Raw genomic sequence first — 12,237 nt, 5'->3', positions numbered from 1 at the left:
CCTAACAGTTCAGATTTCCGCCCCTGTTCTCCTCACTCGTCCTCAGCCTGGACTTCCCTCCCGCAGAGCCTCCCACGAAGCCGCGAGCATGGGCTCTCACGTGCTCACCAGCCCTTTCCAATGCTCTTCCCCCCTCCCCCGGTGCTCTGTGGGCAGGGACCGATCTGCGTCGTGTCTGCGCTGGTGCCTGACACAGAGTGGGCACCAGGCCAGGCACCGGGCAGGCACTCTCTCGGTGAAAGTGGGGAGGCGGGGGGGATGAATGAGAGGAAAGAGGAAAGGAAATAAGGCAAGCAGGCTGATTTGCGGGACTGAGAGCTGGCCTCCCAGGAGCAGAGGGGCAGAAGCCTGCCCTGAGGAGCACAGACAGAAATCCCCCACAAAGACCGGAGTTTAAGACTCTTTCACACCAGTGAGCTACTAAAACATGAAGACAATGGCCACTCTAGATAAAAGGAAACAGGAGCACAGCATGAGACCTAGTCCAGCGACAAACTCCACAAAAAGAAGCAAGCTGTCTACCTTCATTTGCATTTCAGAAATGTTAAGAACCTCAGGCCTTGCACCCTTTCTTTTTTTTTTTTTTTAAAGATTTTATTTATTTATTTGACAGAGAGAGAGACACAGCGAGAGAGGGAACACAAGCAGGGGGAGTGGGAGAGGGAGAAGCAGGCTTCCCGCGGAGCAGGGAGCCCAATGCGGGGCTCGATCCCAGGACCTGGGATCATGACCTGAGCCGAAGGCAGACGCTTAACGACTGAGCCACCCAGGCGCCCCAGGCCTTGCACCCTTTCTAAGTGAGATCTGCCCAACCTGGCCTACCTTATGCATGACGATCTTCCGCTGGGCTGGCTCTGCCACATCGATCATCTTCTGGACCACATAGTTGGCATACTGGTCCTTCATCATGGTGTATAAGGCACTGTGGGGACCGTCATTCATGGTGCATACCTCATCGATAAGCACAGCACGCTCCGTACGGGAGGCATGAGTGACACACTTCTCCACAACATTGCTGTAATGAGACAAATCCAGGGACAACTCTTAGAACAAAGACCTTGTTAGGCTGTGTTTGTTTGGTCTCTGTGCTGACTCACAGTCAGCAGCAAAAGAGAGCCTGACATTTTTGGAAGATCAATTCACCAACTGTCTGGCTCTATGAGTCTCCCCCTTTGCCATCTGTGGCTGCCAAGGTGAACCGTGGCTGACACCAGGTCTCGGGGGAAGAGCAGGCCCAACCTTCTCACAGGTGAGGGTACCAAACCCAGGTAAGCGAAGGGACTCACATATGAGGCTCACGTGACAGCTTAATAGCCGCACTTGTTAATGATTATAATTTCAACACACAACCAAAATCCATGAATCCTCTCCTTTCTAAGTGTACGGAGGTCAGGAACAAGCCTTCCTTATGTCTCTATCTCTAGTGCCCACCACAAAGAGCGGCCCCCAGGAGAGGAGGCCCTGCACGCTCAGTCAAGGAGGGTGTTAAGCAGGAACCACAGCACTCATTCAGCAGCCTGCTGCTGCCTCTTCAGAGTCTAAGAACAAGAACCACCCTACGGGCCTGCCGGCATTTCTGAGCACTTCTCAAATACATCGCCTTGGGAAAGGAAGACAGGACTGTGGCTACACTAAATCCAGGGGGGCCAGAGAGGGCGATTTAATTACACACGGCTGTGCTAATGGGTCTATACCATCTCGGAGTGATTAAGTCCGACACCACTATGCACCTGTGGCTCTGTGGGTATGAGGAAGTTGTGTGATGTCCAAGAATAATATGTATTCTCTGTATCGCTGGAGCTGGCAAGGAGGGCATCTGCTGGGTCGGTGTGCAGCTGAGGGCTTCGCACAGAGTTTGTGACTGGGGGAAGAGCTGCTGTGGGTCACAGAACTCTCACAGAGAAAAGGAACTTAAGAGTCCAGACCTAGCTAATGCAGGAAGCTCTTCTGTGACAGTCCTGAAAGATGGCCACTTAGCGTCTGCTTGGGAATTTCTCATCATCCGGAAGTAATTACTTTCTAGGGCAACCTACCACACGGGCGAAGGGCTATGAAACAGTCTTCTCTACATACTGAAGCAAAACATGCTCTCCCCTCAAATTTCACCCATTCATCTTAATTTTGCCTTCAGGGACTGAAAAAGGACATGTATACCTATGTCAGGAGCACCTTAATGCAGGGACTCTTACTCCTTCCAGAGGCCAGCCCTCCGGATATCTGAATAGTCCAGGAACTATCACCAGAATAATTCCCTCCTCCACAAGTTCTTACACTGTAAGAGGATGCTGTTCCACAGAGCTCTCAGTATTAGCTCACTGTGCACACTGAGCTTTTATTTGGAAAACAAAATTCTCAGGGAGCCTGGGTGGCTCAGTTGGTTGGGCGTCCAGGTCTTGGTTTCAGCTCAGGTTGTGATCTTGGGGGTCGTGGGATTGGGCCCTGCGCTCGGCATGGAGTCTGCTTGGGATTCTCCCTCTCCCTCTGCTCCTCCCCATCCCAGTGCGTGCATGCTTTCTCTTTCTCTCTCTCAAATAAATAAATAAATAAATAGGAAGGAAGGAAGGAAAAGAAAACAAAATTCTTAATAAAATTTTAAAAAATACCATCCTACCGGTCATTTCTTCAAACTTTAAGATACACAGTGTCTGGGGTGCCGGGGTGGCTCAGTCGTTAAGCATCTGCCTTCGGCTCAGGTCATGATCCCAGGGTCCTGGAATCAAGCCCCACCTCGGGCTCCCTGCTCAGCGGGAAGCCTGCTTCTCCTTCTCCCACTCCCCCTGCTTGTGTTCCCTCTCTCACTGTCTCTCTCTCTCTGTCAAATAAATAAAATCTTAAAAAAAAAATACAGTGTCTGTCAAGTCTGGTGACCTAATCAATCAAGTCTAATTAAGACAACAGCCTCTCCCTTTGACACAGCATCGTAGAAAAATTTCTTTCCCCACCTTCCTTCTACAGCACTAACTACTATACAGTACTGTTCTAGTGTGAGCTCAAAGTGTAGCACTGTGGAAGTGAATCTAATAGCCATCGGCTTCTCCCTTAGCAGAAAAGGGACTTAAGATATTACTGATCCCGTTCAGAGAGGACAAAGTCTGTCATGATCTCCAAATGTTCAGGCAAAGAATTCATCAATTTTCAGGACTGCTTGGCTGGATTGTACCTTCATCCACTCCAGGCCTGCATCCCCTAGAAACTAGTCAGGACTTCCTACTAAACTGGATTGGGGACAGGACACTCATTCTTCTGTGTACAGGACTCAATCCTCAACACTGACCTGTCTTCCAAGAAAGCAAGCAGGTAAATCAGCTACCACCATGGGATCCCACTTGGCCAAAGACTTCCACCTTAATACATGATCGAGAGTGTTGCAGTCTTTAAAGTTTATTCTAGGCATTCTGAAACTACAGTTCCCAGCCCATTTGTGGGTGGTGAGATCAACTTAGTAATTTGTGACCAGCTTTTTCTTTTAAAAAAAAAAAAAAAATGAAACAGAACAGTAAGTATCAGAATTAATCATGGACAACACAGTTTCAGTTACACGTGTATGCATGTATGTGTGTGTGTGTGTGTGTGCAAAGTCAATGAAACTTTTACTTTTTATTTTGGGTCACCATCAAAACTGTAAGTCACTAATCTATTTTATTTCTATTGATCTATGTCCAAATGTATCAGCTCTTTCTTGTGTTATCTCTAATCTGCTGTTGTTAAGGCCACACAGCGAATTCTATTTCAGAGGACTTATTTTTCTATTCTAGAATTTCCATTTTATTCTTTTTATAATAAAGCTTCTAATTCTCTACTAACATCTTTTCATTCATTATGATCATATCTTCCTTTACATCTTTGACTATAATTAAAATAGGTGCTTTATAATCATTCTCTGCTAACTCCAATATCAGGGAGGTCTGGAACTAGCTGGGTTTTTTTCTGTTTTTTTCTTTTTTTTTTTTGACTATAGGCCATATTACATTTTCCTGCTTTCTAGACATAATGAATGATACACAATAGAAACTGAGTTCTGTTACATTCCCCCAAGGATATTACTTCCCCCACTCCTTTATTCAGTGCAAGTAACTTGGCTGAACTCAAACTGCAAACCTCCCCTGCAAGAGGAATCTCAGTTCTTTCACCCTTAGCTGGGCTGCCTCAAGTTTGCCTTATGCAAATGTGGTTCAGGAGTCAAGCAGATTTTTGGGAAGTTTAAATGTGGGCTTCCGCGCCGCCCCCCCCCCCACCTTCTCTTCCTTTCCAGGATTTCTGCCCTGTCGCTTTGTCACTCTCATTGACATGGTTGTCCCTAACTCTGCCTTCTGGGAACACTGGAGATTTTTTTATCCCAACTTTAGAAGCCCAGCATGGAGCAGAATGGGAACTGCCTACAGGCTAAAAGCCGATTAAAACTGGGAAGTTTCCTATCATTATAAAAAGTCATTAAGAGACTAGATCTTAATGGTGTTCTCAACATAAAAAAGAAGTAATAATGACATGATAAAGCTGTTAGCTAATGCTACTGTAGTCATCATACTGCAATATATAAATATATCAAACCAACGTATTACACACGTCAAACTTACATAATGTCATTCGTCAATTATATCTCAATACAACTCAATACAAAAAGAAAAATTAAAAGGGGAGGCGGAGAGGGACAGGGAGATTTCCCCAGTGCAATTACCTCCTTCCAAGTATCAACAAGCCTCCCGTCCCCCAATCCCTTCTGATATCTACCTACTCTTGGCCACTCTCTTAATGGCTTAATGCCTTCAGGAAGGTTTTTGGCATTTTGTACACAATTTATAGTTGTTATCTGTGGGAGGATTAGGCCCAAAGTAGCTACTCAGTCATTACCGGACCACAAGTCTATTGTAATATTAATACTTACACCTAAGAATGAGATATTAAATACACTGAAAAAAAAAAAAAAAAGTAAACAGAGGACAGTGACCCAAGGAAGAATTCTAAGAGATTCTGCCCCTACTTCCCTGGTCCTGCCAAATGTCAAAAAAAAGACAATACAAGGTCACAGAGACCCTGATGTGGTCAGGCTACTGAGATGCTGGATCTATGAGTTTTTATTTTATTTTTTTTAATTTATGGATCTATGGATTTATGGATCTATGAGTTTTTATTTTATTCATGGATCTATGAGTTATTATTATCTATATTTTTATTTCTTTTCTCTCTTTTCCATGCTGCAATGTTACAAAATTTCAAAACTTAGAGATGAACAATCAAGGCCATAGAGTCATACCTGCTTTGCAATCTATTCTAAGAATTCTTATTTGGGAATAAGAAAAATATTCCCAAAATACAAATTACTATATTGTGTGCTGTAGGGTACACACATTCCACTTAGAAAGACCATACCGCTAATCCCTTGGAAAGGCCATCAATTTCTTCTCCAACCACTGCTAATAATCATAAGTCACCTAAAACACCTTTCCAAATCTGGAGATAACTAGTGCATTTTATTCTTGAGCTAACACAATACAAAGACTGGAAAAGAGACTCTAAGAATACTGTATACGTAGAGATGGCACGCTAATTTTGGCACCAGAGAGGAAACCGAGTAAAGAACACCTCACAATTGCGAACAAATAAAGTGAATAAAATGTCCAGTTCACCAAAGTGTAAGATTTAAGTTCTCCAGAAACATAATCCCCAGATTTCAAAGTGGGGAGTGAGGAGGCCTTAAGGGACCTGCTTTATTTTATACTTTATAGTAGAACCATTTGACTTTTTAAGCTGTGTATACTTTGAGAAAAATAAACATTTAAAAAAAGAGAATGAAAATTCTTTCTTTCTCTCTAGACTTGAAATACTATTTTATCATCTTTTCTGGAAAACGGAGTCCATGTGATTCAAAGCACGCACCTTGCAAATTTGTGCTGACTCAATACAAGTACATTGCCTCGGATTTCTGCTACAATTTTACTTTTATCCTCAGGACGACCGTGCTCCAATACATGCTGGATTACATAATTTCCATATTGATCCTATTTGAGAAACAACAGAAATAAAATTTATGTAAAAATGAGTTCTGTGAATTACCTAAATCCTTACATCTACTCAACACCTACCTACCTTCCGATAGCACCACGATGGCTTACCTGAATACTAATGAACACTTAAGAATTGGATAGGGAGTGATAATTTTTCCCTGTGGTTACAAAAAAGGAACATATTACCAGATGATGGAATATTTCTCTCTATATTTATGCCCAAAGGTCTTTTTTGGGTTCTTCCTTCATAAGCTACTAGACACAAAAGAGTAGGCCTCCTCTCGTTTAAAAACAACAACAACAACAAAGAAACAAAGAAAGGAAGGCGCAGGTGGGAATAAAGAGCTATTTTTCTGGGACACCTGGGTGGCTCAGTCGGTTAAGCGTCTGCCTTCGGCTCAGGTCATGATCCCAGGGTCCTGGGATTGAGCCCCGTGTCAGGCTCTCTGCTCAGTGGGGAGTCTGCTGCTCCCTCTGCCTCTGCCGCTCCCCCTGCTTGTGCTCTCTCTCTGACAAATAAATAAAATCTTTAAAAAAAAAAAAAAAAGAGCTATTTTTCTCTCAAACAGAAGTTTATCTCTAAGAAAAATGGGAAACACTGTTTATGTCCAACAAAACAGACAATACCTAATTAAATAACATCACAAGCATACAATAGATATATTCACTCATCTAAGGTTAAAGGTATTGGAGAGAATAAATGTGTACAAGGAGGCAAAAGTATTTATTTGTAAGATGGGAAAAATTAAGAATGTACAAATAATATTTTTAAAAACAAGTGCAAAGGCCAAATGTGTTTGCTTCTGGATGGTAGGATTATGGATGATTTCTTTTGTTGCTGCTTTCTGCACTTCCAATTTTTTTCTACAATGAGGATTTAATACACTAATAACCTCACACATCCCCCCAAAACAAACCACAAACTCCAACAAAAATGCTGCTTCGGTACAAAAATACTACACATAGAAAGTATTCCACTGGTTACTGTGATGGGGGAGAAATTTTTAGTGGCAGAAGCAAAAGAAAGTATCAAAGCTAAAAGAAGTCACCTAATCCACTAAGTTCATTTGAAATGATGAAGTTGAGACCCAGAGAGATGAAGTGGCCCGCCTGAGGGGACGTGGCTGGCCAGGCTACGACAGAGGAACAGAAGGCTGGCAGGCAGCGCACTTCCCTCCAAGGCCGGGGCTCCCTTCATCACCCGTATTCAGAAAGCACAAACCAGGATGGTAGAAACGAGAACTTGCCCCAAAGCTTCAGTGGGCATTTTAAACACATGAACACGAACTCTTCGGGAACGGACACCTGTGCTGAGAAAACACACAAGCTCTGGGCCTGCACGAGCCCACAGGTGTTTGCGGTTACTCTACTCGCAACTCCACTACCTGTACAAGCTGCTCTGTGTGCTGGTGAAGCTCCTCTAGGATAGGGAGTGTCTGGTCAGGGAGACAGTGCTCCAGGATCCTCTGAATCACTCGGCAGCCGTAAGGATGTGTGGACAAAGCAAAGACCTAGGGCAGACAACACAAACAACAAAGCCAAAAATGACAGCTGCCACTTTCCGTGCCTCGGTGTCGTTCATACACATTATTCATCTTCCCAAAGACTCAGAGAGAGAGTGAGTGATGAGTATTCTCAGCATACAGAAGAGAACTCTGAAGCTCCTAGAAGTTTCTACAGTGTGCTTGCAGTCATACAGACAGTAACTGACAAAGCCAGGATATTATGTCCTAGTCTGACTCAAAAGCCCAAATTATAAATATGGCACATTTGAGTTCTCTCTACAAAGAACAAGGTGTGTATGTATGCGTATGTGTAAACCCGTTTCATAACTATACTAAGAATTTAGAGATGTACATAAATTCAGACCTGAAAAGGACTTTTCCAAGAAGCCTAGAACCGACAGAATTATTTGAGGTCATAAAAAACACAGTTAAGAGTCCACAGTGTCGAAGAACAGGGTTAAAAATAGAAAAAGAAATGGCTGGAATCAAATCCTAAATGCTTTCACCTAACCGTGCTGCAATCTTCTAAATTTAATTAGGGTGTTTTCCAGCAATAAGAAAAGCTTCCTCTTTTCTTGGGTCTGGAGAAGATAAGCACATGGGCTTCAGCTCTGGACCACCCAATCTCAGTTCTGGCCTTCCTAGCAAGAATGACATGGAGTAACCTGCACCTCAAGTCTGTTATTAAGAGTAATCACAGGGGGCACCTGGGTGGCTCATTCGGCTGAGCATCCGACTCTTGGTTTCAGCTCAGGCCATGATCTCATGAGTCTGCTTGAAGATTGTCTCCCTCTGCCCCTCCCCCGTGCACTTACTCGCTCTCTCTCTCAAATAAATAATCTTAAAAAAAAGAATCATCACAGGAATAATAAGAACAGTAACAACAGCTCACACTTGCTAGATATTGACCAAGTGTCAGCACACTAAGTGCTTTTTATGTAGTTTTTTATGTGTAGCTGTATGTGTACAACAGTGTACTTCCACGGTATAAAGTACGGTTCTTCCCCATTTTATAAAAATGCTAAAAACTCGCAGTCTATAACGAATTAACTTATTTCACTCATACTGTGGAGCTTCTGCTGGGCAAGTACCTGAGTTTGTTACTTTAATTTCTAACCCTCTCTGACCGACATCTAGATTAGTTAGTCTTTCCTAGGAGAATAAGGCTGCTTTCAACATGTCGAAATATGTCTCCTAGTACCCACGTGTAGATGTTCCACCAGATACACACCTAGGCTAGGAATGCTGGGTCACAGGAAATATAAATGTTAGACTTTGAAAGATGATGCAAAATGATTTTCCAAACGGCTGTGCTAATGTCTATTCCCACCAATAGTGACCGGATCCCACAATATTGCCAGGACACAGCGGCCGACCAGTGGGGAAACAGTGGTCTATAATCTGTGCCCTTATTATGCATCTTCCTGATTACTAATGGAATTATTTTGTCTTATGTCTACTGGCAATTTGTGTTTCTTTTGTCTGTTAGTGCTTGTGGTCATTTTTGCACTAATTTGTACTCTACTTTTTGATTTACAGGAGTTCTTTATATGTTCGTTATTAGTTTTTGGTGATTTCGTCTTGAAAGTATTCTCTCCTCTTTGGCAGTTTAATCCTTTTACTTTCCTTGTTGTCTATTTTGATAAATGTAAGATCCTAAAGATCCACTTTTTTTTTCATTAACTCAGAAAACCCAAACAACCCCCTAAGTTAACGCCTGCAATCTCCTCACTGCTTGCCATAATTGAGCAAACCCCAAAGCCTAAACAACTCTAAAATCCCATTTCAATCTAGGCTTAGCAGTACACGTGACTGCACCTAAAAATCTACTTGGTATCAAAAAACAATTTCACAGACCCAAGAAGGAGGTGTGTGTTTTACTCTCTTTGTTCCACACAGCTTAGGAGGGTGTGAGGACGATGTTTTAGGAAAGAGAAATTAATGATAATAGCTAATTAAGGGGCAGTTCTGGGAAAATGGTCTAAGAAAATATCAGCTCTGCTTGGAAGCTGGTGCTAAGAGCATAGAGGCTCTTACGACATACAGGTAAATAGGAGAAACTAGAAGCTATCTCTGGTGGTGTGGCCACGTGGGGACACCCCACAAATGCTACCCTGTTCTCTGCTCATGGTGGAAACACCCAAACACTTGTTTCCTTTGTTTCTTTCTTAAGTCACTTACCTGCCCCTTAAACGCATCAATGATAAACTGCAAAGACTGGGGCTGCACACATTCGATGCATTTCTGAACCACATGATTACCATTCTGGTCTTTCACACACTTCAGGACGTGGCCGTCTAGCTCCCGAACCATCTCGTTCTATTAGGAGACAGGAAAGAAAGCACCACCAGAATCACAGCAAGCCAAACACCTGGAAAATGAACAGTCTCCTTACCCAACACAAAGCACGAGGCAGGGAATCTATGATGATGAAGTGGGAGCACACTGCCGTGGCAACATGACAACAACACAGCAGCACCAAGTGAGGACTGCAGGGTTTCCGTGGATTAGCAAATTTCCTGTAACAGCAACCCATCTTTAAAAAAAGTTCCCGGGGCCCCTGGGTGGCTCAGTCGTTAAGCGTCTGCCTTCGGCTCAGGTCCTGATCCCAGGGTCCTGGGATCGAGCCCCGCATCGGGCTCCCTGCTCAGCGGGAAGCCTGCTTCTCCCTCCCCCACTCCCCCTGCTTGTGTTCCCTCTCTCGCTGTGTCTCTGTCAGAAAATAAATAAAATCTTTAAAAAAAAAGTTCTCTAACTTGCAAAAGACCTCAGATTTTTTAAAAATGTAGACATCTATACAAACCTGTATGACATACACTGTCCTAGAGAATTTCACGTATAATCTATCATGTTCTAACATGACAACCCTGTAAGGTACATGTTATTAATAATGAGAAGAGTCAATCTACAGCTTACGATAAGCTAGGCATATCTGTAAGTGCTTAACATGTTATGACTCAGTGAATCCTCATAATAATCCTATGCACTGGACACTATTATAGATGAGGAAACCAAGGCACAGACAAATTATCCGACTGCTAAAATCACAGACCTACACTGCCAAGATTCAAACCCAAGCAATCTGGTCCCTGTGTGGTAAAACAATGTGGGTCAGTAAAGCACCTGTCAGCCAGCTATATATTACCCTGGACACACCCTCTACCCACATGGATGAGGGAGGTGACTGAGAGAGGGAGTAAGTAACCAACGTGATCAAGACTGTAGATAGCGACTGACCCAGAATTCTAACCCTGGTCTGGAACTCCAACGTGATCTTTCCACCAGGCCAGTGACAGCAAGGACAGCAGGAACAGTACTCTCAGGGAATACAGAAGACCAGATGTGGAGTTGGGCAAGTGCTTGAGGCATGTGTGTGTACGAGAAACTCAGCGAATACAGAAGACTAGACACTGGAGTTGTGGGAGATTCAGAGTGTGAGCGAGTATGTGCACGTAGGGAATGAGTGGAGGTGACAAGGGTACAGGAAGAGATGTTGAGATCCCTTTCTTAAATCTGAATACCTGCACCATGGCCGGGCTCTGGCACCTGCTGCCCAATCTCCTTGCTGTATCCAATCTCTGTCTATTTGTTCCCTTGTGCTGAGTATGTATTTATGGTGGAAACTACAAGCCACTCCATAATGGTGACGTTTATGAGAACAATGTCATAAATCTCTGAGATGTGGAATATGTCAAAGCAACTAAGAGATTATCCCATTAAAGAAATTCTGGATTACAATGCCAGGGACTAAACAAGCCAACGGCAACAGACTCAGGAAAGTTTCCTAAAGCAATTAATCAAATGTCAGGAAGAACATTTATTCTGGAAATATAATTATCGGAATGGTAAGTGGAGAATGATAGTATATATAAAGAGAAAGACTGGAACACTTTTAATCAAAATAAAGGGGAGGTGGCTTCCTTGCATATGTTCTGGAGCCCAAAGAGGTAAAAACTCCACTGGAGAGGAGTTAATTTCACCTAAAATAATAAACTTCCATCTAGAAAACAGTAAACTACCCACAAGAGGAAGAATCATACCAGGCCCAGAACAAGGTAGACAAAGAAACCAGACCAGAAAAGAACACACAGAAATATAGGATAGAAAAGCACAACGTGGGGGAGAGAAAGGAAGTGAAAAACTACTACAGTGTAGCCATCCAATCAGAAAAGAGAAAACAGTAAAATCTGAAAAGATGGAGACTAAATCAACAATTTATCACAGTCATAAGAGGGCAAAGATTGAGAAACTGTAACATTCTTCCTGCTTTCTCTGAGCAAGTGAGCATTATAGTAAAAAAAAAAAGAGTAAGAAACTTCCATGTTCAAAAGAAACGAGAAAATTTAAGAGGACAAATTCAACCATGAAGTTATCATCCATGAAAATCGCACGGAAAATTAAAACTGATAATGATCTGAACATCAGAAGAAAAAAAAGAGTAGCAGCTCTGCCCTGCTCCTCGCTCCTCACATACAACACCGCGTCATCACCGCCGCACCTGCAGTGCTGAGCGCTGCACGAACGCCATGGTCTCCGACACGGCCTCGGCCTTCCGCAGCGTCCTGACCCGCGCATCCGCGAGCCTCACGGCTGGAAGGACTCTGGACTCCCCCGGCCTTCCACCGCCACCTCCACCAGCACTGCAGTGTTTCGCTGTGTCGTGCTGTGTTCCCAACTGGAGGCGGGGGTGAAGGAGGGGGCCCTCGTCTGGCTCAGAACTGGAGTCCGTA

General features: G+C 43.5%; 1 protein-coding gene across 1 annotated transcript; it reads right to left on the bottom strand.

The window, feature by feature from the left end:
• Window positions 1-85: 85 nt before the first annotated feature.
• LOC145719320 (pumilio homolog 1-like) lies at window positions 86-10,145 on the bottom strand. The gene is made up of 5 exons (XM_081810816.1): window positions 9,689-10,145; window positions 7,388-7,513; window positions 5,875-5,996; window positions 782-1,015; window positions 86-559 (listed from the first exon to the last, which is right to left on the bottom strand). The coding sequence occupies exons 1-5, from the start codon at window positions 9,818-9,820 to the stop codon at window positions 421-423; spliced, it is 753 nt and encodes a 250-aa protein (XP_081666942.1). The 5' UTR covers window positions 9,821-10,145; the 3' UTR covers window positions 86-420.
• Between the last annotated feature and the right edge of the window lie 2,092 nt (window positions 10,146-12,237).

This window comes from Leptonychotes weddellii, unplaced genomic scaffold (genome assembly GCF_054177405.1).
Source record: "Leptonychotes weddellii isolate Sample4059 unplaced genomic scaffold, ASM5417740v2 HiC_scaffold_3813, whole genome shotgun sequence".
In the NCBI taxonomy this organism is placed as follows: Eukaryota; Metazoa; Chordata; class Mammalia; order Carnivora; family Phocidae; genus Leptonychotes; species Leptonychotes weddellii.
Note: the sequence above shows the minus strand (reverse complement) of the source record. Positions and strands in the feature narration are given on the sequence as shown.

Excerpts from the sequence above, each read along its gene's own strand:
- LOC145719320 (XM_081810816.1), bottom strand. The coding sequence starts at position 9,820 with ATGGTTCGGGAGCTAGACGGCCACGTCCTGAAGTGTGTGAAAGACCAG. Across the intron at positions 1,016-5,874 it reads AGTCAGCACAAATTTGCAAG|CAATGTTGTGGAGAAGTGTG; the intron begins GTGCGTGCTTTG and ends GTCTCATTACAG. Across the intron at positions 560-781 it reads TCACTTAGAAAGGGTGCAAG|GCCTGAGGTTCTTAACATTT; the intron begins GCCTGGGGCGCC and ends AAAGGGTGCAAG.